Raw genomic sequence first — 25,411 nt, 5'->3', positions numbered from 1 at the left:
GACTACGACTCTCAAATTTCAATGGGCAGTGTCGGCACGAGAGTAAATTATTAGACAAGTGAATAGCGCACGGTAATTTCCCTAATGTTGCGGTAGTTCCCCTAATCAGTTCTCAAAGCGAGTGCCTACGCATATGTATTATTTGCGGGAATCCCCGAAAAAACGTAAATAACTAACGATGACGTAATCATCATCTAGACCCCCCCCAAATATACCACCGCGGAGACCCCATTCGCGTCTCTGCGTGCCATTGAATCGTATGAGCGTATGGATTTTTTGCGTTATTTTTCACAATTTCCATTTTTAAAAATTACCTATCGATAGCTTACTTTATTCTGATGAATAAATGTCATTACAAGTTTTTCTCTAAAACTGATAATTTGGCTAGAAAAAAATATTTTCTATCCACGCAGTACGCCGGCAGCGTTCGGATCGGATATAATGACGTCATCGTCCCCGCGCCGGGCGGTCAGTGAACTTTTTTAGTAATTTGGCCATAACTTCGTCAATTTTTGTCGTAGAACAAAAATTTTTGCACTGTGTATTAAGGATTTCTTAGCCCTATAAATCTGCATTCACAGCTAAAAATCGAAATGATCCTCATTCGAGCCCATGGACAACTTCAAGGAAAATCTACGAGGAAAATACTCATAAGGTCAAATTCAAATTCAAATTCAAATTGTTTATTTGCCTACTAAGTGTACATTCAACTTGTTATTCCTGCGCTTACATCTCGTGTGGCGTTTTGACCCTTATGGTAGCCACACACACGTATAAAGCGATTTAGTGGACTTGCACAACAAGTTGGACTGAAAATACTGGAACCTAAGTCAAAAATTGAATAAAAGACTGTCCCATTATGACGATGAGGAGTCACCTACCGATACCGGGACAAATCCTTGGCGCACCGGTGATGTCACGTCTCTAGCATTTTTTTTTTCGAGAAATAAAAATTTGAATATGTCACTTTTTTTGACACTTTTGACAGTTGCACTTGCAGCCGGAGCCCCACGTGTGGTTTGTTTACGTTCTGTAAAAACTTTAATGTGATAAAAACTTACAAAAATGAAGAGTAAACCTGTGAAACATAAAACTACAAACACATTCCGGGTAAATATATTGTTATATAAATGATACACCTTAGGTTATTAATTTAATAAAGCTTAATAAAATACCACAACATTTGAGGAAAGTTTTAAGTTCTTAGAAATTAAGTCGTAAGAGGAACCAAATTATCCCCAAAAAATATACTAGTATTTCTAACTTACAGAGTAATAAACTTTAGCTAATTGATTATACTAATTAAGTATTTAAGTTCATAATAATATAACCTTAAACACATGGTACACAAAATTAAATAATCAATAACACAAGCAGAGATCATTAGAAACATGTGTAATATTTCATTTGTTCTGCTTGGCAGAAAAATATAGTTTTCTCTGGGTTTAACACTAACAAATTTATGTTTTCTTGCAGTTTGTACCATTTGCAGAACGTATCAATTCAATTGACATCCGTCATGCAGCTCTGTACCACATCGAGCATGCATACACACAGCATCCTGATGAAAACGACACACATTTTCACCTGGCGATACAGAAATGGTACGCTCTCAACTTGACAGAAAACTTTAAGAAGTTCCGTAAAGAAGTGTTTGGAATCATCACAGTTCCTCAGCTGGTTCACAAAAAAGAAGAAGTATTTGACATTTTAGAGAGATACCTCAATTTGGAGGATCAGTTGTGTCTGCAGCCTTTATTGGAGTAAGTGATTTATCTATTTTATGTCAAGTAATATAGGATTAAGTTTACTAAATTAAGAAATAAAAGAAACTAAATTGTGTTAACAAGGCAAAGATGCAAGCATGCATCTAGCTATCCAGGGCAGAAATGCTGCTACATTTCTGTCCTGGATAGAATTTTACATAAAACCCTATTATTTGATTAACCTTGATATTTAATTACTATGCCATTTCTTTCATCTATTTACAAAACTACTATAAACTAATTTGTATCTAATGTTTTCAGAATCTTGGTATCTTTAGCAAAGGATTTACGCAACGACTTCTACCCACAGTTTCCTAGATTTCTAGATATACTCATAAAACTATTAAACACAAAAGATGCAGACAGGCTGGAATGGACTTTGGTTTGCCTGGCGTTTCTTTTCAAAATATTAAAACCGAATTTAAAGAAAGACATAGCAGTTGTCCTGAAAAGAATAATTCCGTTACTTAGTGAAGAACATCCTCAGTATATTAACAATTTTGCAGCTGAAAGTTTTGCTTTTGTTGCCCGAGATATACGAGATAAAAAGAAGTTTCTTGAGCTTTTATTAAATTATTTGAAGACAAATGATGATGTAAGTATTTATTTTACTTTTAGCAACTTAGACTTTCTTACCAACCTAAGGCTGACTAACTTTTAAAAAAAAATTTTTGTAAAGCTTATTTTTTTGTATTTTACAGGCTATCACTGGATGTGGTCATCTTTTATTTGAAATGATAAAAGGAGTTGGTAACAAGTTCCATAGTTGCATAGACACCTTCTTACCACTACTACTGCAGACACTCAAAGATGATAAACAGTATCAAGATGTCCTATTCAAAGTCCTCACACAAACCATTGAAGACAGTCTACAAACTATTTCTCACAAGGAGTACACAATATTCTGGTCTAGTGCTCTCAGGTTTATTGAAGAAATATTGAATGAGAATGATGAAGAAAGTAAAGGACTAGAATACATTCTGAGGCTTGCAGGTCAAGTTGTTGAACACCAGAATGGAAAATACTTAACCAACCCTCCACAGTTTGTGCTCTTGCTTGTAAAAGTTATATGTGAACAGTTCTCTGAGAATGTACTCGAAGTGTGCGCCCAAATTGGTGCCCTACTGCTTTTATCTCCAAATGTATCACTGTCCCAGGAACATGCAGGGATCATTGTCAAAGTCCTACTCCCATTGCCTTACCCAAATATTTTGATTAACTTTGTAAGAAATGTCATTGACTATGCACAGTTTGACATGCACATTTTGCCCCCATTCCTTAATTTCGTTCTTCAGTCCGGCTTTGACAATGAAGCAATGTGTACATTGACCAAGATTTGTTTGAGAAAGTCTCCTTTATCCATGAATGGTATAAAACTTTTCGAATGGGTGAAATACCCAGTTGATTTTGGGGCTGGTCTTCCTGACTTCATGGAGCATTGTAATACTGTCTTGAATGACGATATGGAGAATATTGTGGAAAACCCTTCGAAGTTAATGAATGTTCTTTTCTGCTTGCCACACATAGAAAATAAAGATGTGGATTACTGTGTGACGACACTTAGCAAGCTCATAGCAAAGTTGCTGCAAGTTCTGAACACTTATAACATTGCAGTGCAGTCTGAGAACAACCAATTTCACTGCGATAATACGGCCCTTTCCAGGTGTGCTAGACAAGTGTTATTTATACTAGCAAACGCTTTGGAAAGTGCCATTCACATTTCCAGTTGCAAGAAGTTGAAAACCATCTGTGATATTGAAATGCTCCTGTGTGTGATACTGCCATATGCTGCAGATCCTAATTACTTGGCAGCATTGCATCTTCTGGACTTATATTTGACAGCATATGAACAGGAAAACGGATTAATTTATGCACACCTCTCTTTGATTGATTCATATCTGAGGAATAACGTGTCGTCGCCTTTTCATATTGTAAGTATCTATCTATGGAAAAATCCTTATAACACTTCTTGAGTTAAAGATTTTTTAATGCATAACAAGGCAGGTATTTTTACCGCAATCGCACCTGGTGTTAAGTGAGATGCAGTCTATGATGGTTTTTACGATGGTAGTTTTTTTTATGTTCTTCAACTACACTTTTTCATTTCAGGTTCGTCTGCTGACAACTCATGTTTACAAGCTATTCGAAAATGTCCCAGAGCTAGAAAAGACTGCGCAAGTTGGCGGAAGTGTTGAACGATTTTCCATATTCAGTAGATGCTTTGCCGTAGAGTCCATCCAACCTTCCATCCAAGAGTACAGGGCTCAGATAAACATGCTGCAAAAAATGACCTTCAATACCACCCAGTACACTCTTGCTAAAGAAACAGATTTTCATTTGTTTGCATTGAACTATATGCTCGGGTTTCTGTATGTAAACTTCAAATTGCTCTGGGAACCAGTCTCAGAATTTATCGCTGGATATGGTAATGCGCTTACCGCGGAAGAATTCTGGCCACCATTCTACAAGACATTGACGATATCGTTCGAAAACGCCAAGAAGGATCTAAAGAAGTTTCAATTCGATAGTGAAATAGACACCAACTACAGCTTTCTGAGGCAGTTGTATACAGAATACAATAGTATATTTGAGAGACCAGATGTATACAACTACAGGAATTTGATCTTGAAGGTCATGACCAACTGCGTCCAAGTCTGTGAAGCTAAGAATCGAGATGTAGTGGTATTGTTTTTGAACTTTATTGAGGGTGAATACAGAAGGAATGATGGTGGAAATGCGCTGAAAATTGATGTTGAAGTTCGTAATAATACTGCAATGGAAGTCGATGAGTCGGCCATTGAAAATGCTGCAAATGCAGAAGATATTCCAGAAGTTATTGAGGAACCGAAAGAAACAGCGTCAGGCAAAATAATTTTCAAAACACTCATAAACATAATGCAAGTTCTGGCGCAATTCAAAAATCCTAGAGCACTCCACAAAGAACCAGTATTCTGGGAACTTTACATGGAGTTTCTGAAACACAAAAATGCAGGACTTCAGAAGTTTGCTTTAGATTGCGTTTTGAACTACAAAAATAAAAGTGTCACTCCATACAAAAGCAATTTGTACAACTTGGTTGATGAGAACAAATTCAAAGATGAACTGACTTTGTTTAAGATCACAGAAGATTCCCAGAATATTCAGCCTGATGACAGACAGCATGTTGTTCCAATAATATTGAGGATACTTTATGGAAAAATGACTTCGAAATTAGGCGCGGATAAGAAAGGCGGTGGCCAAGCGAGGAGATCCCTTGTGATGAGATATCTAGCTGGTTGTAATGAAAACGAGTTGAAAATGTTTATTGAAATGGCTTTTTCCCATTTACAACAACAATTGACCTTAGAGCCCAGGCAAATACTCGAAAACACAATGGCTACTTTGGATTTGAAATCAATCACAAGTCCTGGAAAGCTTCACAGTATATTGAATCTTTTTGAGGTGGTCAAGGAATACTTTGGTGGTTACTTGAAAGATGACTTGCAGAACCAATTCTTTAAAATATTCTATTCGGTATGCTCTTTAGTTGGTGCTGTTTTATCCCAAGGAGATAGAGTCCATGTTGGATATGTCAAAATTATGAAGAACCTCAGAACACTTTGTTTGGGAACACTTAGAAAGCTATTTGACCAGTTTCATGAATATCCTTGGAGCAATGATGAGTTGTACGTCATTTACGAGACGCTTATTTGGCCATTGATTCCAAAATTACACATTGAAGGAATCCATACGCCTACAGCGTTGTTAAAACTGTTGAACATATGGTGCCAGAATCCAAGGTATTATGTTCTGTTGGTGACAGTTTCTGAAAAGGATAATACTTTGTGCCCATTGCCTGCACTGTTTCAATTGCTGTTAGCACCCAAAACAACTCCTGGTGTTGTTAACACTATTTTGGACATGATAGAGAAACTGCTAACATTAGCAGAAGATAATGAGGAGAAAGAAGTTCCTCCAATAGAATCATTCAACGTCTTACCTACTACTGACAGCAAAAGCATAGAGAATGTAAAGGAAATAAATTTTGGAAGTATTATATTGATACCGCACATTCCAAGTATTTTGGAAGTCATGAAGCGACGTATAGCGAATTCGGCGAAATCGAACACCGTTAATAGAAGAGACTTGCTCATCCTCTCAAGAGTGACAGAATTAGTCACGACACCCGAGTTATGCGACGATCTGCTGAATTTGTTGTTGCCAATTCTAGTCAAAAAGGTGTGCATGAATATGGCTGAAGAAAACATGGAGCATGCTGTGACGACTATAATAAACTTACTGGGCCACAGCACGAATCCCCAAATCTACATAAAGAACATAGCGGTTCTATTCAATAAAGTCGCACCAGTCGATGTCAGGAAACTCTTAATCAAATTGCTTTCGTCGATCGCTGAGAATGCTGATAAAAACAAAGATGTCTTAACCAGAATGGCTAGTATCATTACTGAAATGAACGCATACAATAAGAGGTGGATAGAGCAGCCTGATTTTGACAGAAGAATAGACGCTTACAAGAAAATATATCAGCTCTCAGAAAATAACGAAATCGATTTAGATCTTGCGATTCTGATCGTCAACAACTGCTTTTACTCTATCCGTACTGAGAAGGACATTGGTCTTAGGGATGGAGCTGGTCTGTGTTTGAAGAGAATTCTTCCGAAACTCCTTTCCAAATATTGGTCTATGACTGATGGGCAATTCCTTGTGAGAGACACAGTACTGTCTCTGATTTCCTCTGGGATTAGAGACACGAAAAACGAAATTCTCAGAAATGAAAGCATCGCGTTGCTTGGTGAACTAGCCAGAGAATCACCCGACGCAGACGTGGTATTATCTGACCTCGCCCATCTGACCAACAAGGAAGATATTGAAGTAGATTTCTTCGAGAACATGTGTCATTTACAAATGCATAGACGAGTTCGAGCTCTGATGAAGTTCTGCAAAGTTGCCAAAAAGGTTTCGAAATGTCCTACTCCTAGGACGCTCACCAATTTCATTCTACCTTTAGCAACAACGTATATTTGTGACGACAAGTACACAGACAAAAATACGTTGATAGATGCTTGCATCGAAGTCATTTCGACTTCCTGCAGGTTACTTCCATGGTACCATTACGAAGTAATATTAAAGACGTATTTGAACAAAATGCGTCATTCCACAGAACATCAAAAGCAGTTGACTCGTATATTAGTAGGCATCCTGGATGCTTTCCACTTTGATTTCTCTAAAGTTAAGAACATCGATTTGCCAAAAGCTTTGATTACTAATACTGAAACTGGGACCATAAAATTAGGCAGAAAGAAAGCTAAAATAGAACAAAATGCTGATACAAGTGAAAATGCCGAAGTGGTTGAGAAGAAAACTGAAACAGATGATGTTGAAATAAAAGAGAATGAAACGCCAGAAGAAGACAAAGTAGAAATAGATGTAGAATCTGAATTGAAAGCGGCAGATGATGAAGCTGAGAAAGATGATTCGTCTAAAGAAGTTTCGGACGTGCCAGCATTTGAACGGATCACAAGTGTTTCACCTTCCGTTGCCAAGAGGATTATAAAGTCACTATCAGCTGGTCTACTCCCTCAATTAAATAGGTAAGTCCTTAATTATTTTTGTCTCCGTCAATGTTTTCATATTTTTTTACTGCTTAGAGCCTGACCTATTTAGTGATAGTCGATAACGCCTTTTTTTCCAAAAACAGCAACAGCCATGCAGATTTAATATTCTAGTTATTGATAAACATTTGCTCAGAGTAATAATGTCAGTTCTTTTAAAGATTTCATTTTCATATTCTTCTTTTTATAAAAAACTAGCTTTCCGTGGAATTTTGTCTGTTACAGAAACACTTTATCGCGCGCGTCCCTGTTTCAAAAACCGGGATAAAAACTATCCTATGTCCTTTCCCGGGACTCAAACTATCTCTATGCTAAATTTCATCAAAATCGGTTCTGTGGTTTAGGCGTGAAAGAGAGACAGACAGACAGAGTTACTTTCTAATTTATAATATTAGTATAGATTGTGTTGAGACTAGAGATGAAACGGATAGTAGTTTGGCCGGATACCGGATATCGGATATCCGGCCAGCTGCTAGGCCGGATAGCCGGATATCCGGCGGCCGGATAGTTGGCCCATTGTCTCGTTGCATGTCGTGACGAGTTTAGCGTCGCACAGGTGCTTCGAACGCGATCAGTGGGTCTATTAGTAGACTAGACTAGTCACACTTGAAAATCGAATCAGTCCGAATAGAATGTCGGATTTTGCCACTTGTCTAGGGGGCAGATAAATTCGGGCGATTTCGGTTGCCTTCGTGAGTGTGTGATTCGTTTACTTGCTGCGTAATCTGACCGAACTGCATCATCATGACATCAGACCATCAGTGAAAAATGATGAGATGATGATGATATTTTATTTATATATTTAATGTTTCTAGCAAAACTTTTGTATCTTGCATCAAAGATAGGAAGGTGATTATTTTTTTCAAATATCTGCAATTAATATCGAATCTGTCAAAAAAAAGAAATCTGAGAAAAATCAACCCAAAAATAAGATATTTTTTTTAAAGCCTACTAGGTCATGGAATTTTAAAATATCACAAAATTAACTCTATCTCCTAAACTAAGCAAAATCGTATTATACACATGAGGGTGATACACCTTGATGTACCTCACTGTTTTGGCCACCGTGTATACAGGGTGACTTTTGTATCAGTATCCAAATTTTTTCCTGACATTAGGTATCGTTTATAGATGACATTTTTAATAAAAAATAGGTAGGTCAAATTTTAACATCAACTATTTTTTTCCTAACCAATTAATCACGTAGTGTGGTTACCGCGCTTAGCGCGTAAACATTTTGCGGGAGAGCTGGTCGAGCGGAGAGCTGGCAACGTGTGGCAACGCTCGACCGGCCGGCCTGGCCGCGCGCGCGGCGCTTCAATCAGTCGCCCGCGCAACCCATTACGAGACGCGCGTATCGCTGCGCGCGCCGATCGTTCCGTCGCGGCTTCGTGCGGTCAACGTAACGATGNGAAAAGTACTTTTGTTACCGCTCTCGGTGATTTTATTTTCTTTTTGATAGCGTAATTATTGTCGTAGGTATTTAATTTTTCTACCATAAATTAGTAAGTCTGTTTAATTAAAACTAATTACCACTTTGAAATCTTTTGCATTTTGACGGTCCTAAGCCCGTGAAAGTATGAAGGGAAAATCGACAACTTATAAATCGTAATTCGCAATGAATGAAATGCGGCGCGGGCAGGCGCGTACGTGTGTGCGTGCGTAAGCGAGTGAGCCGTGACCACGGTGTAAGTGTTTTTTCAGACTGTTTCTGGGTGTTTTATTTTGACATTTTTGTACTGGACGATACAAAAATAAAAAATACGTGTTTTGTCTTTCGCTTCATAGATTATTATATTAAAATTTGGATACTGATACAAAAGTCACCCTGTATTTACTATTTGTGTATTCGTCATTAGAGTATATAGCCCAGAAAAAAAATTAGTTTTTTTTAAAGGCCTTAATATTATGGCTTTATGTAACTTTTTGGACTTGAAATAAAACCGGTCATTATTATAAGCCATTTTATTGATGTTTACCTCTAAGATTAAAGTATTTCATTTCATTAATAGGAAATTGTTGTAGTTTTTTAATATCCGGTATCCGGCCGGATAGTGAGTTACTATCCGGTATCCGGCCGGATAGTAAATTTAGGCCGGATATCCGGCCTACCGGATAGTTGCCGGATATCCGTTTCATCTCTAGTTGAGACACTCTTATGTCTTCATTATACTGTGGCTTTTTAGCACGGATGTTCCACTTGTTTCTCTCTATGTTTATTTTCTTTAATTTTTTATGTCAAGTAAATTTTCTATTCTATCTAACTTGTTGTTTCCAGAGCAATAGGCAAGATGACAGATCACGAGGAGTCCCACAAGGTGAACAGACGCCGCACGGGCATCGAACGGCAAGAGGAAGAAATGATGCGAGTGCCGATTGCGCTTGCTTTGGTTAAACTGCTGCAGCGACTGCCTGGAGAGCCTTTGAGGCACCAGCTGCCTGGGTAAGTGATGATAAGTGAACCCTAATACAATCATGTAAGGTGGTGTTCAGCTTGACACTATTATTATTATTTCTTGAAGGTTATTAAACCTTTGTTTTGTCACCTGTCATCCGATTTGTACTGCAGAGAAGACGAACCTTAAGGCCCAGAACAGACGGTGAAACGCAACTGCAACGAAACTGCAACTGCTAGTTACTTTTGAGTTGCATCTAAGTTTCTGCCATAGCGTCCGTTGAGAGACCACACATGACGCGACCAGTTTGAAACTTTCAGTTTCAGTTTCATTCATCAGAAAGTTGCAGTTTCGTTGCAGTTGCGTTTCACCGTCTGTTCTGGGCCTAACTTCGAACTCCTACCTATGTTCTTCTGATTAATTTCGTTGCGGGTCCAATGACAGTTTAACTTACCCCTAAGACAAACTTGACCTTCATTGGTTGGGTTTTTAAAGATGGTCAAGCTTTATATCTAAACTACACAGGAGTTGCAGCGGTGGGAACGAGAGGTGGGAATAGTTTGGTATCTTGTCCAAAACTATTACACTGTGCACTGTTTCGAATCGAAAATACCGAATTTTGTTATTATAAAATTTTATCACTCCACGGAATTTTGCAACAAAATCTTTTATAACGATAAATAAGATATTTATTTACCTTCCCGACGTTTCAACTCGGTTGCACGAGTCATGGTCGCGGGCAGACTGAAGAGATGCGGCGTCGTCTGCTCAGGCGTTATTCGTTATTATGCTCATTGGATTTTTTTTTGTTCCAGCATCATCATAAAACTGTGTTCCTTCTTAAAATCTCCATTGAAACAAGTGCGTATCGCAGCCAGAGATATCGTCAAAAAAATCATGATAACTGTCGGATCTTCTTACTTAGGCATCTTACTCGAACACTTGACTTTACTACTCACGAAAGGCTTCCAATGTCACGTCTTAGTTTCTACAATACACACTGTGCTAGACGCTTTGAAATCTGACTTCAAAGCTGGTGAACTAAACGAGAATTTGGATTACATATTAGATGTATGCACAAATGATTTATTTGGTGATTTATCAGAAGAAAAAGAAGTGGACAAGCTACATTATAAAACGCCCGAAGCAAAGCCCAGCAAGAAAAGCTACGTCACTCTTATGATTGTATCCCAAAATATAACAGAGGGTTGCTTGATCAACCTTCTATTGCCTTTCAAAGAGGTTCTACAAAAGCACCACTCCAAAAAGATGGTTTTAAAAGTGCAAGAAGCTCTTATGCACATATCAAGTGGTTTAGTCACTAACAAATTCATTGATATCGAGTCTCTATTCATATTCCTTCACGGTATCGCCTCGGAGAGCATTCCAGAATTCGTTTTAGGTGCACCTAAGAGGGAAATAACTGAGGCCCAGAAGGAAAAAATGCTTAGAGCGAAACCAGACTGCTTCATCATCCCAGAAACGCCTAAACGAAGTAAAGAGTCGCAAGTGAGGAACGTAAAAACTTCTGGCAAAGCCAACTCTCACGTTTTAGTCGAATTCAGCATGAATATTCTTTATGTTATACTCAAAAGAGAGAAAGTCCCAAGAATGGACTGCAAAGCATTCGTAGATCCATTGATACCTTTGCTAGTTGATGCGTTGAAAAGCGACCATGTCAAAGTAACGACTGTGGCTATGAAATGCATTTTGACTCTCTGGACTATTAGAATTAGTACGCCGACGTTGGAAGAAATGATACAGGATGTGGTGAAAACGATATTTTCGATTTTACACAAGTATGCCACGTTTGAGATTAGTAAGCAGAACGATAATTATCATCTAGTCAGGAATGCATTTAAGGTAAGTCAGTAAAGATAATAATTTTTCTTACATTTTCACTGTGAAACCTCCCATTTTAATTGACTCGTCAAGGCTAGAGTGAATAGGGCACGTATAGCGTATGTACCATCTTAGACTGCACCTCACTTAACATCAGGTGTGATTGCAGTCAAATACCTGCTTTGTGATCTATGAAAAACATACTGGAAACATTTGCTTGTAATGTAATAGCTCTAATTCCTATCACAGACTTTTACATTACAGGCTTTTTTAGTCGTTATTATGCTCATAATAGGGACCAAATTATGTTATTTATTACTGTTATTGTTATTAAAAGTACTTTGTGTTCACTTACAGGCAGTCACAGTCCTCATCAGAAACGTGAAGTACTACAAATTAGAGGCCGAACAGCTTAAAACGCTTCTCCTATATGCAGAAGAAGATTGCATGAACGACGAGCGTCAAGCCAACTCATTCACTCTGCTGAAAGCTATTCTAGAAGCGAAACTCGTCTCTACAGAGTTGCATGAAGTTATGGAAAAGATATCCAAGATCTGTATATTGAGTGAATCAGCTAAATCGAGGTAAGTTTGAAACTGTCATTGACCTGTTGTTTCTTGTTTTGGGGGCACCCTGTATAATGTCAATGACCACTCAATACAGATTGAGTAATTCGCTAGTTCACAAAACTCATCATAAAACTCATTTATATTTGCAAATAGGCTTTTAAAAAGCACTTTTACACGTCCCAGTATTAACCCTACCACTGCTTCGGGACAATGAATGGGCCAGCGGAGAAGAAGCAGCGCAAGAAACTCAGTTACTATTATTGTCAGTGTGATTATTCTTATGTTATTTTTTATTTTATTTTCTTAAGGACTCTTGAAACTTGCAGTTCCGGTAACGAAAAAGAAGACTTCACGGCTTAACCAAGTGATGGTCTTGTAGGAATCGCCGTACAAATTATTTTAATGTTATTCATCATCATCATCATCATTTCAGCCATAGGACGTCCACAGCTGAACATAGGCCTCCCCCAATGTTTTCCATGTTGATCGATTGGTAGCGGCCTGCGTCCAGCGCTTCCCTGCTACCTTTACGATGTCGTCGGTCCACCTTGTAGGTGGACGTCTCACGCTGCGTTTTCCGGTACGCGGCCTCCATTCCAGAACCTTTCTGCCCCATCGGCCGTCAGTTCTGCGTACTATGTGCCCTGCCCATTGCCACTTCAGCTTGCTAATCCGTTGGGCTGTGTCGGCGACTTTAATGTTATTATTATTGAATTATTTCCAGGGAAGAAGCCCGCACAATATTCGTGACGTACCTAACGAACTACTCGCCCGGCAAGAAGATGGACAAGTTCATTCAGTTCTTCGTGTCCCAGCTTAATTTCGAGCTACAGCACGGGCGGGAATCATCTCTGAAGTTCCTGGACATGATCATCAATAAGTTCCCAGTGGTGAGTTGTGATTATTATGCGAAATGTGCCATTGTTTATAGGACAACTAAAAAGTATTGAATAGTTAGACAATTCAGAAAGTGACGTCATAACTTTAACAGAAAACTCTATTTCAAAATAAAGATGAAAACGTTAACTATATTGGCCTTGGGTAATTGGCGTCAATAATAAAAATGCAAGACGCCTTCTTTAACAAACACTTCATTCTAAACTTCAAAAACCAAGATATTTTTCAAATGTCTGTAAAACATATTTTATTGAGTATTCAGTTCGTGACCCGATGACGCCATAATCCTAAATCATAATTATCGTAACAAAATCCTATCGCGTTTTGACAGCTTTAAAGTATTTGATAAATTGACAAGGTCACTACAACACCCTATTGTCAGATGGTAAAACTGATAGTCTGTAATAATAATTACAACCAGGTCAAGTTAACTGCGCACCTCGCTGGAACTCTTCCTCGCACTCACCCGCACACCTTCCCGCATTCGACCCATTCTTACCAGAGCGTTGATGTGACGCGCAGTTAACTCGACCGGGTTGTATAGTGATACTGAAAGTCTGTGGTAAACATTTATTTATATTGGTACTGATATTCTGTGATAATTTCCAGCAACAACTCTCCAAACATGGCGACTACCTCCTACTAGCGCTCGGCGCGTCAATGCTCAACGATTCTGCGCCCGAGTGCCGCGCCGCCGCCGCCGCCTGTTTAGAAGCTATGCTCAAGAGACTGCCCACATTGGACAGGAATAAACTGTTTGATCTGGTGCTGACGTTCTTCCAGGATACCCAAGTGAGTTTAGAACCGATGTTGTGTTTAGTTTTATTGTTTGGGTACTTAGGACGACCATGGCGCCGTTTACCGGTTGGTCATTTCAGGCATAACTGGGACGAAGTCGCTAAGAGAATGCGCGGTCCTCACGTCAATAATTGGCTGAGATGGCGCAGAACAGACCAAATTGGAGATTCTTACTGTCGGAGGCCAAGAGTCATTTATCATTATTTTTTACTGTAGTTAGTTGTTAGGTATAAAATGCAATATACTTTAGATTGGAGTAGATTGTAAACGTTTCATTCGTTCATTCATTCATGCGTCTTAGTGATGTTGATGCCTGATAGCAATATATCTCTAAGTCTGTGGGCGTATGACAACGGTTCCCAACTTCCCAATCATGTTTAACGCTATCTTACACATTAGTGAATGAAAACTTTACAAACATTGATCCCATGGAATATGGCAATCATCCCTTAATAACCTACGTCGTATTTGTTCCAGCCAATCCACTTCGAGCTCGCCGCGCAACTAAGCACTCGCTTCGTAAACGTCGAAGGCGACGACTTCAAAAGCCGCCTCAGCACCGTCCTCTCTCTAGTCAGCAGCAAAATCCTTCTACTCAGCAACGACATAACCGAAGGCCGCTTCGTAAAACTACGGCTAGAGCAATCCGACGACAAAACGGACGAAGAAAAACAGAAAGAGAAAGACCACAGTTTGATTCAGATTCTAAACTTGATTGATAGGATAACAACAAATTGTTCGAATAGCATCAAAGATAAGAAGTTTATAAGCGACTTTGATGACTTAGCTCAACAGTGTCAAGCGTTATTGGGGTATCCACACGCGTGGGTAAGATTACGCGCGGCTAAGATTCTGGGCACCATTCTCTGTGCTGTGAATGTTGAGGAGTTGGATCTGGTGGTGCAGAAGAAAGCTGAAAGTGAGAGAGGGTTCATCTATTATGATACGGAGGTGTCTTTGAGGAGTTTGGTGCTGGATCTATGTGCGCAGTTCACGCCGTCCGTTACTAAGGAAATGGCTGAGGAGGTAAGATTGTATTAAAACATTTTTGTATTTGGTAGTTTAGAGACTAAACTTTAGGCGGCGCCACTGTGTTTTATTGCGAAGTGGTAATTTAGTTTATGGCGTTAGTTTTGAAAGCATTACTTTTGGAATTTGCTTTCATTCTGTAGACCTGTTACTCTTACTAGACAAGTTACAAAACGCGATAGTTGTAATTCCGAAATCATTTCACTCCGGTAATGTTTTGTATGTAGTTGCATCGTTCCATAGAGCGATTTCGAAATATAAACTGTCAAGTTTTGCAACTTGTCTATGGGGATCGTAAACGAGAATTTGGACCGTAAAAACATCAACAGACCTGCGTCTGAAATACTTGAATTTTGGAGGAAAAATCGAATAAGTCAACACTGTGGCATCTTACCAAGTTGTTTTTTTTTAGTAAAGGCGACTGTACGCCTCATCAAAAATAATGCACACTTCAAACTAATCCTCAAATACCATTTCAGGTGACATCAGTACTCTTCCAAATATTGAAGCTAGTCCACAACATGTCCAGTTTCAAGTTAACCCCCAAATGCATAGCGGAGGAGAGTAAGGAGGAAGCGGAGACCACGGCCAAAGTGAATCTCCGCTGGATACTGTTCAAGCTTAGGAAAGCCGTTAACGTTGAAGTGGCTAGGGCGCCTAATTCTACTAATATTGTAAGTATAGCCTGACCAGGAACATAAAAACCCTCGCCATATTGTGGAAAACTAATGGTACTAATTTCTTTTAATGGCAACAGTAACTGAAAACTTCATTGACATGTCACCTTGCATGTCAGTCTATTGTTGTCAAAGTGTAAACAAACTTTATTTTAAATGTGTGCAATTGATTTTGTGAATTAAATTGCTAAAATATTTTTATAGTCGTGAAAGAAAAGTGGTTCACAGTGTGTTAATGTATTTGTCGAAGAGAAATACTTACGGTTCGGACAATATTTTCATTGAATAATGTTTCCGACAAAGGTTGTCAAATTGACTGACATGTTTATCGTATAGTACAGTCCACTATGAAAATTAGCTGTAGTCTGTTTCAACTACCTATTTTAAAGTTTTTTGTCACTTTCTAACTTTTGAATTTTATGGAATTGGGATAGAAGTACCGAGTTTGAAGCGTTCATGAGCAGACATTGCAGTTGAATATTCAAGTTTTGAATTTGATTATTGATGAATAATAAAATAAATCCTACTAGCTCGATTGATGGTTTCATTTAATTTATTTAAACCAGGTTACCTTTAATAATATTTTTTCGTTAATTTATGAAAATATCAAATTAGCCCGTAATCCTGAATCCTGTTACATAAATTTTGCCTATTAATTTAACACATGTACGACTGTACTCAGTGTTGCACTATCAAATGCAATTGACGCGCCTCTATGCCAGGGTTTTTATGTTCCTGGTCAGGCTATATTTTGTATGTTTTGAAATATAGTTGTTGCAATTCATGAAGGCGAGTGAGTTTTACATGTGTGGTGGCTCGCTACTGTTCGTTTTTCAAAAGTTTTGATAGACATTACACTATCGTTATGTGCATGTACACGTACACACCACAAGTAAAGCTCACTCGCCTTCGTGAGTTGCAAGAACTTTACATAGTTAGCTAAATGTAAGGACACACCTGTATTTTGAAATTACTAATTAACTAAGCAGACGTTGATATGAATTTTTTAACAGAATATAGTTTTTATAATCTATAATATACTAATTTGATAAGTTAGTTTGCATAGATATTGATGAATCGATGATATATTGCAGAAGGTCGTCACATAACAGTAAAAAAATGGGGCTAAGACTGTAAACTTTAAATTTCATCAAAGTATTCAGTCTTCAATCCCCATTTGCTATCAACTTTCTTGTTTTTATGGCCTAAAGTCTTTATCTTTTATTCCAGAGAATATCAATATTCACAATGTGGACCCACCTCATAAGTTCGCTAGAAACGGACGACCTAAACAAGATCATTGACGTCATCCTACCGCCGATAGTGCGCGAACTGTCCGTCGGTGACGTGGGGGCGCCCGCGTCGCCTGTCAAGCAACTCGCGGGGAGGCTGGGCAAGAAGTTGAGAAGGAAGATTGGGGATATAGAGTACGGGAAACTAGTGGCTGAGGTGCAGACAAGACTGAATATTAGGAGGGTTGAGAGGAAAAAGGTTCGTATTTTTTGCTATTCATCTTTTATGGTCATCATTTCAGCCACAGGACGTCCACTGCTGAACATAGGCCTCCTCCAATGATTTCCATATCGCGCGGTTGGTAGCGGCCTGCATCCAACGCCTTCCTGCTACCTTTATGAGGTCGTCGGTCCTCTTTTTTGGTATTAACATCATGTTATTACATTGCACTGGACGCTACTACGTATGTTACGCTTTACACTGGATCGAACCCTAACTTCCAACTCCTTTTTTTATTTTGGGTGGTAAAAACTCCTATGTTCTTCTGATTAATTTCGTTGCGGGCCCAATGACAGTTCAACTTTCCCCGGACAAACTTGATCTTCACTGGTTGGGTTTTTAATGGCGGTCAAGCTGTAGACCCTGGCTACACAGGAGTTACAGCAATGGGAACGAGAGGTGCATGGGAATAGTCCCGTTTACCTGCTACTTTTAGTTAACTACCCACTTGCAGTCGCGCTACTGCACGTAGATAGATTATAATAATATTGGACCTCTAGTATCTCACGATCGCCCGATTACAAAATTTTCGAGTGAAAACGCGTCATTTGGACAAGCTTAAAATAACGTGTCATATTGATACAAAATGAAATGTAATCTCGTTCCTTATTTGCAGGTTCTATTACAAGAAAAAGTGCACAATCCAGAAAAGGCGGCAAAGAGGAAATTACAGCTAAAGGAAAAGAAAAAGCAGGCAAAGAAAATGAAACTCGAAATGATGCACGGAAAGAGGCCTAAAGCCAAGAAACGAAAGGCGGAGGATATTGATGTAGAAGACCAATTACTACAAGACGACGACTGAAGCTATACTTATTAATTATACTAAAGCTAGAATATGAAAACTGAAGCTATATAAATTGTATTAAAGCCAGGATAATGAGAGAGAAAGAATGGCCAATGTCCAAAATAGGCCACGCCCCTATTAATAAAAAGTTTTAAAAACTGATCTGAAGTTAATATACTTGAAAAATTGGCGTAAAAGGGATGGAGGTCAGTATAATGTGTTCTGTACCCTTTATTCGTCTTTCTCGTAAAATGTTTTGGACATTAGGACAATAAAATAAAGTCCAAAATATGATGGCAAATTGCCACCGCCTTATTCGGAAATAAGACATGTGATTGTTATTTTTCTTCATTGCTACATTACTTAGGTAGTCGTATTTAAAACATGTCGTTCAATATTCTATATTGTATTTATTTTGTTTATCTTAAGTTTTATTTCGACCTGCGGAGAGCAAAGTTAATTTTTAAGAAAACTCAAGTTATCGTGTAAATAATAGTTACATTAGTTAAGATTGTTACATTGCGTAATAAACATATTTTATTTTCAAAATTATAGAATTCAGTTTTATTTCTAAAGCAATACAGTTTGTTTTAATAACGTGTTCGAGTTATATTCTGCCGACCAATCACAGAGCTAAAAGTTCGTTCGTTCTTTCGTTCGTTCGTTTTCAGCCAAATGACGTCCACTGCTGGACAAAGGCCTCCCCCAAGGTTTTCCACAATGAACGGTCCTGCGCTGCCCGCATCCAGGCTCTTCCCGCGACCTTCACCAGATCGTCGGTCCACCTAGTAGGAGGCCTGCCCACGCTACGTCTTCCAGCCCGTGGTCGCCACTCGAGAACTTTCCTGCCCCAACGGCCATCGGCTCGAAGTTACTGCCCTATTAATTTAAGAGTTCGTAAAACTGGTAAAGTAGGGGAGACCTAGGAGAGTTGTGACAATTTTTACTTTAGGGGCCATATCTCGCTCAAAAAACATTCGACAGCTATGAATCATACAAATTAATGTAGCGCCGTTCCTTCTGTTTTTAAAACAATCACCAAAGTTAACTAAAGTATTAGGGTTTCTAAGAAAATCACCAAAATCTTAGACCACTCCCTCTGTCACAACTCTCCTAGCACCGAGGTAAGTTGTGACAGGTACCGAGGTGAGTTGTGACAGCATTGTATTTCATCTATTAGATATAAAAATACCATAATACTCAATCAAATATGATTTTTTAGAAAAAAAGTACTTTAATCATCCTTTAGTAACAATTAAAACAAATAGTTATAGGATATCGTTACACAGATTGAGCCATATTTCTCCAGCTTTCATTTTTCTCCCACGACACTGGATTTTTTTTATTACATTTTTAGATAATATAGTCACTTAATATATTTTCTTCCTCTTCTGTAAAAATAAAATAGTCGCGGTGGTATAATCCATAGACGGAGCTTCGCCTTCTGGGTTTACTTGATAAGCCTATTTCTTCTTAATATATCTTGACAAGTTTAGATTGTAAGAGGTCGCAGCGTATCTTAAACTTTAACCGTTTTTAACTTAATCACTTCATAAGCCAGGTCCTATATTTCGACTCCAGCAAACAGTTCCTCTATATGGCATTCATGTATAGTTATTAGGTATTCAGAATCAAAAAAGTAGCAGCAGGCAATTAAACAAATTATTAAGAACACAAAAAAACACCTAAAAACATCGTGGAAATGGCCCATCAGAAAAATTAAGTAAGCTAGGAGAGTTGTGACAGGCTGTCACAACTCTCCTAGGTGTTTGAAATGACGACTTGGTTCGAATAATATTTTTTATTTTCTAAACACGATGCGCACACAAAATATCAGTGCTACATTTTGAGACCTGAATAACCATGCAACTTGAGAAAAAATAACACAACAGTGCACATATACTAAAACATGATTTAAATTGAAATAAAATTTTGACGAAAAACTTACTTTTCGAATTTTTTTGTACACAGACGTCATATTTACGAAACCGTGCCTCGTGCGCCGCCCGCAGGTACTTAGTCAAGAAGAGCGTCTTAAAAGCGACAAACAAGCATTTTTTCCAGCTTCCTAACTATATTAAAAGTGCTTTTTTTAAGCCTATTTACAGAAATAAATGAGTTTTAATGAGTTTTATTAAGTAAGGAGAAATCGTCCTTGTCACAACTCACCTCTGTCACAACTCTCCTAGGTCTCCCCTACATAATAGATTGGTAGCAGTTTTAGTACCTATTGCATAAAACAATACTGCAAGATCTAGTAGGTTTTGTTTTAAAAATACCACGATTGTCTGGTGTATCATCATGTGGTGTGGTCCGCTATAGTCTTTATTATTTCAAAAATGTTAACACATACATACAAAGGTAGGCCTGTGATCGGATGAAAGTCCTTTTGAATATTTTGATCCATGGCTTTGGCTTTCGAAAATTATATTTCGCAGCAGACATAGTAAACAACATTTTTATAATACCTGCTGACTAGCAATGTAATTCTAAAATAAATACATAAATAAATTAATATTTGAGAGACTCGTATAGTGGTCCCACTGTAGGACATCGCATAAAAGGAGATTGAGCCCCACCAGCGTCCCTATTGCATAGATATTCTTTCTGAAAAGGGAGAGTGAAATAAAACAACCGTGTATAAACAAAATAATATTGCTTTATGCATTCAAAGTACAAAAGAAGTATCAACACAACGCCGAGCAACACCGAGAAATAAACATCACAATGTAACGCCTTTTCATAAAAGTGCGTGAAGCGTAGATTATTCATTTACATTAATTAGTAAGGCGGGGTCTACACAGGCGCGGATTTGGCATGTGAAAATAAATTTAAGTAGTATAATATTTATGACTACCTAACGAAAAAAGTGTTTTGTCTCTTTTCATCTTCGTGAAATAAACATTTGATTGAAAGTGACAAAGTTTTTCTTTTTACTTGTTAGATAAAACAACCAAAATTGCTTGGGTATGTCTCTTTCTTTGTTTTGTATTGTATGTAACGGAGATCACACTAAGTATTCTACGTATTTCATTGATATTTCGTTAAAAATACTTTCTAAAATTGTCCATGATAATATTTAATGATCATCATTGACTGTAACTGAAAACCAGTATAGCATTTTAGTTGCTTTAAAAGGAGAGTTATTTCGAGTCAATGACCAAAGCTTTTTAGGTTACCTTTCAAAAGTTCAGCAAAGCTTAGAAACAGTTTGACAATCACTGTACTCGTTTCAGAGCATAAAATATAATAACGTAAAGATTGAGTTGATTTGTCAACCACCACGCGATTAAGAGTATATTATAAGAAGAGTATACGATAACGTATCGATTGAGTTGATTGTATGCCATTCTCAAACTGAAACTAACAACAACTGAATCACCGTCAGGTTCAAAAGGTATTTTTCTTGTGCCCCATCGTCCTGTGTAGACCAAGCCTACTCACGGCGCCTGTCTCACAGGCTAACGACCGTTTAGGTACATTTTCACAAACCATTGTTTCTTACGAATGATTGGTAGACTAGATTAGTGAAACAAGCGTTCGCGTTTGTATTAGAGAAAATAACCATCATTTACAATCCAAGAAGCGTAATATAATTTTGTTTCACAATTGTTTTTATACTACTTGAAATACACAATTCATACCTCAAAAGAACTTCACAAAACATGCAAGAAATTGACAGGTACATTCTTAGATTAAAAAAACTCTCATAAAGCGTTGCGTTTTATTAATCTAAGGGTACATTATTATAATAAATCACAGGTAAATTATATTCGTTCCTTTTAAAAACATATAAGCAATTGGATATTCACAAAACACCTACAATGGTCCAAGTGCTAAAAATTAAATCAGCATACATAATAAATATGATTTTCTAATTTATAAGACTAGAAATCTTTACACTGAATTAATTTAGTTTAGCTAGACTGTATAACTAAACAGTGCATAGAGCTTACAGTATAGTAGAGTCGTAAAATATATAATAGTTCTACTTTTAACTAATACGGTTCCTGAGATAGTTTTCTGCGAATCACAAAAGATTGGCCATTTATTAATTTGTTGCGTTTCACTAACTGTGGTTGCGGATAACCAAACGAGGTATATTAGTTGGTAACTACTCTCTAACGTTCTGTTTCCATATCGTTGCTAGGTATGTGCATCTCTGTCGCTCATGCGAACAACTTGCTTTGAGTGAGTGGAATGGAATGGATAATAATTTTACTTCAGAGAACATTATAGGGAGTAGCCATGCTGATACCGATTCGTTTTTTTTAAATATCTCTAGGAACGAACTCTACTAAATTGATGTCATTTTGGCATAATTCGTGAAAGCTAATTAATTTCAGCTACAAGAGAACAAACACCCTTGGCAAATTTGCCTGCTGCCTTAACGAAAAAGGGTATAACTACAGAACATTCGAAAATGAAACAAAATTTCTGATTTGCTGATTTTTTGGTAATCTTATTAGGCTCATCATAATAAAATATATGGGTACAACTTTTTACGCTATTTTTTTAGTGCCTCTTTTTGTTAAGACTGCAGAACTATTTACAATTTGTCAAAATGTGTGAATTTGGACATGAATGATTATTCAATTGTATATTACACCTAATTCAATTCATAAAGCGTTGCGATTTATATTAATTTAACTATATTTAATTATTACTCACGAATTTCTATCTTTAGGGGTAAAACATCAAATATTTTATTATTCACACATTTCGACCATTTGTTTTGCCTTGCTTAGCTGGAATTGATAATTTATTATTAGATTTTTTTAACTTCTTCTAAGTATAAATACTAATAACTCTTAGTAACCTTCTATGATCTGAGGTCTATCTTGATTATAACTCAATATTTCCCTACACATAACTAATATTCATTTCAATAAATTATTCAACTTCGCTACAACTAAAACTCTACCTAATTCAGCTATTTTCATTGAACTAACTAAAATTTTTATTTTTATCTCAGCACCATTATCTTTCAACAACACACTCTTTTTTGTTTTATTGCATTCGTCACTGATTATGCGTAGTTTTTTTTATTCAGCTCATCAAGAACAAAAATATATTATTTCGTTGACATTTTGACGACATGAAATTAATTTTAACATAGGTATCAGATTTAACATTTTTTCAAGCTTGTTTTCAAGAAATTGACAATTATAGAATGATGACTTTACATTTTATGATTTTAAGTTCATTATAAGTTTTAAACTTTAAATAAGTAATAAATTGTAACTGTTGTTATAAACAGATGTTTAAATATTATAAAATAATTTTTAACGATACGAATAACATCGATAATATTTTTAAAAGTTTAAAATTGTTATAACAGGTATTATGAAAAGTATAGTTTTTAAAAAGAAGGCGTAACGATAACTTTAAATAGCAATGGACGGCTGCAAGCTCTGCGATCACCTAAAACATCGTTTCTCAACCTTTATTATCATATATTATTTATTTTTAGTTCTTATGAGTACAAAATATTATTCATCTACACTCAGCGGCACGGAATTTGGCCCAAGCCTAAACAACCAGATATGAGGCCAAATAAGTGTCGTATACCTAAGTTTCGTGTGACATGTTAACAGAACATTTGTTTTTGTTAATTTAAGAGGCTAGATTAATAAAAAAGTGCGTCTGTTTAACTTTTTTGACTCTAGAAACGCATTTCGTTGTTGGAGCGTAAAGATTACGGGTAAGTTTAAATTCGATATTAAAAGTTGTAAGGGTTTGGTGTTTTGTTTTTTGTTTTTAAATTAATCTTAAGGTTATTCTCAATTCTATAATTTGAGAATAATGCCCATTACTCCAGCTCAAGTTGCTCAACTAGTGTTGCTTAGAAGTCAAGGGCGTATGCAGCGGGAGATGGCTGAAACTTTCAATTTATGGCGTACAAACTTAAGATACACGTTAAAAAGGCATGACCAGACCGCCATTTACACAAGAAGACCAAGAAGTAAGGAATTAAGGTGTATGTCAGCGCGCGATGACCCGATTATCGTGCTTGCAATATCAAGAAATCCAGTTCTCACTACGTTTGAGATACGCCAGCGTTTAGAAACAGCAAGCCCAGTGAATATCAGTGAGCACACAATAAGAAGAAAGATGGAGGATCATAACCTGCATACTCGAAGACCAGCTCGAGGACCAAAACTTCTCCGATACCTTCGCGAAGTGCGACTGACGTTTTCTAGAGAACATGCAAATGCGTCCAAGGCTAATGGAGTAAAGTTCTATGGATCGATGATTGCAGAGTCACCTTAAGAGCTCCAGACGGCCGTGAAAGTGTATAGAGAAGGTGCGGAGAAGAATTAATACGCGAACAGACAGTTTTCATAAAGAGATTAACTCCATTAGTCTAACGTCCAATTTGCATGTTCTCTAGAAAACGTAAGTCGCACTTCGCAATGGTATCGGAGAAGTTCTGGTCCTCGAGCTGGTCTTCGAGTATGCAGGTTACGTTCTTCCATCCTTCTTCTTATTGTGTGCTCACTGATATTCACTGGGCTTGCTGTTTCTAAACGCTGGCGTATCTCAAACGTAGTGAGAACCGGATTTCTTGATATTACAAGCACGATAATCGGGTCATCGCGCGCTGACATACACCTTAATTCCTTACTTCTTGGTCTTCTTGTGTAAATGGCGGTCTGGTCATGCCTTTTCAACGTGTATCTTAAGTTTGTACGCCATAAATTGAAAGTTTCAGCCATCTCCCGCTGCATACGCCCTTGACTTCTAAGCAACACTATTTGAGCAACTTGAGCTGGAGTAATGGGCATTATTCTCAAATTATGGAATTGAGAATAACCTTAAGATTAATTTAAAAACAAAAAACAAAACACCAAACCCTTGCAACTTTTAATATCGAATTTAAACTTACCCGTAATCTTTACGCTCCAACAACGAAATGCGTTTCTAGAGTCAAAAAAGTTAAACAGACGCACTTTTTTATTAATCTAGCCTCTTAAATTAACAAAAACAAATGTTCTGTTAACATGTCACACGAAACTTAGGTATACAACACCTATTTGGCCTCACATCTGGGTGTTTAGGCTTGGGCCAAATTCCGTGCCGCTGAGTGTATTTATCTGAAAAACTGGCGAAGTTACAAACATGAAATGACTTAGTTAATTAATTATAATAGCTTTGATAAAATGTTATTCACGAAAGACTTGAAAGCGTAATAAGGTCCTAACTTATTTTTTTTCTTTTTAAGAGCTTCAATGGTGAGTGGCTATTTTGATTATAAACTTTTTTTTAAATCTATTTTATCTTTTTTTTTAGATATCTTGTTTCAGATTGAGAAACGATGACCTAAAGCCTTATTATTTATTTCTGCGAAACCCGAATGCTAGGATTTGTTTCAATATACAGAAAAGTTTTAAGTGAACAGTATTAAATTAACTAGAATATTTTACTGCCAATGCTGTCGTAAAGTTTGCGCAGATATTAAACTTGTTATAGGTCAACTCAGTCAGTGCCCGAGGTATGGGAGAGGCACAGAAGGGGTGACATTGACA

At 37.4% G+C, this 25,411-nt stretch overlaps 1 protein-coding gene across 1 annotated transcript; it reads left to right on the top strand.

The window, feature by feature from the left end:
• Positions 1-993: 993 nt before the first annotated feature.
• Positions 994-18,022, top strand: LOC114355156 (small subunit processome component 20 homolog). The gene is made up of 14 exons (XM_028307841.1): positions 994-1,110; positions 1,477-1,763; positions 2,028-2,361; positions 2,468-3,697; positions 3,876-7,357; positions 9,657-9,821; positions 10,590-11,637; positions 11,974-12,200; positions 12,910-13,075; positions 13,692-13,874; positions 14,358-14,906; positions 15,389-15,583; positions 16,817-17,077; positions 17,715-18,022. The coding sequence occupies exons 1-14, from the start codon at positions 1,066-1,068 to the stop codon at positions 17,898-17,900; spliced, it is 8,358 nt and encodes a 2,785-aa protein (XP_028163642.1). The 5' UTR covers positions 994-1,065; the 3' UTR covers positions 17,901-18,022.
• The last annotated feature ends 7,389 nt before the right edge of the window (positions 18,023-25,411 follow it).

Source organism: Ostrinia furnacalis, unplaced genomic scaffold (assembly GCF_004193835.3).
Source record: "Ostrinia furnacalis isolate ACB-3 unplaced genomic scaffold, ASM419383v2 OfSCF2357, whole genome shotgun sequence".
NCBI lineage: Eukaryota > Metazoa > Arthropoda > Insecta > Lepidoptera > Crambidae > Ostrinia > Ostrinia furnacalis.
This window is presented reverse-complemented; position numbering and strand designations above follow the sequence as displayed.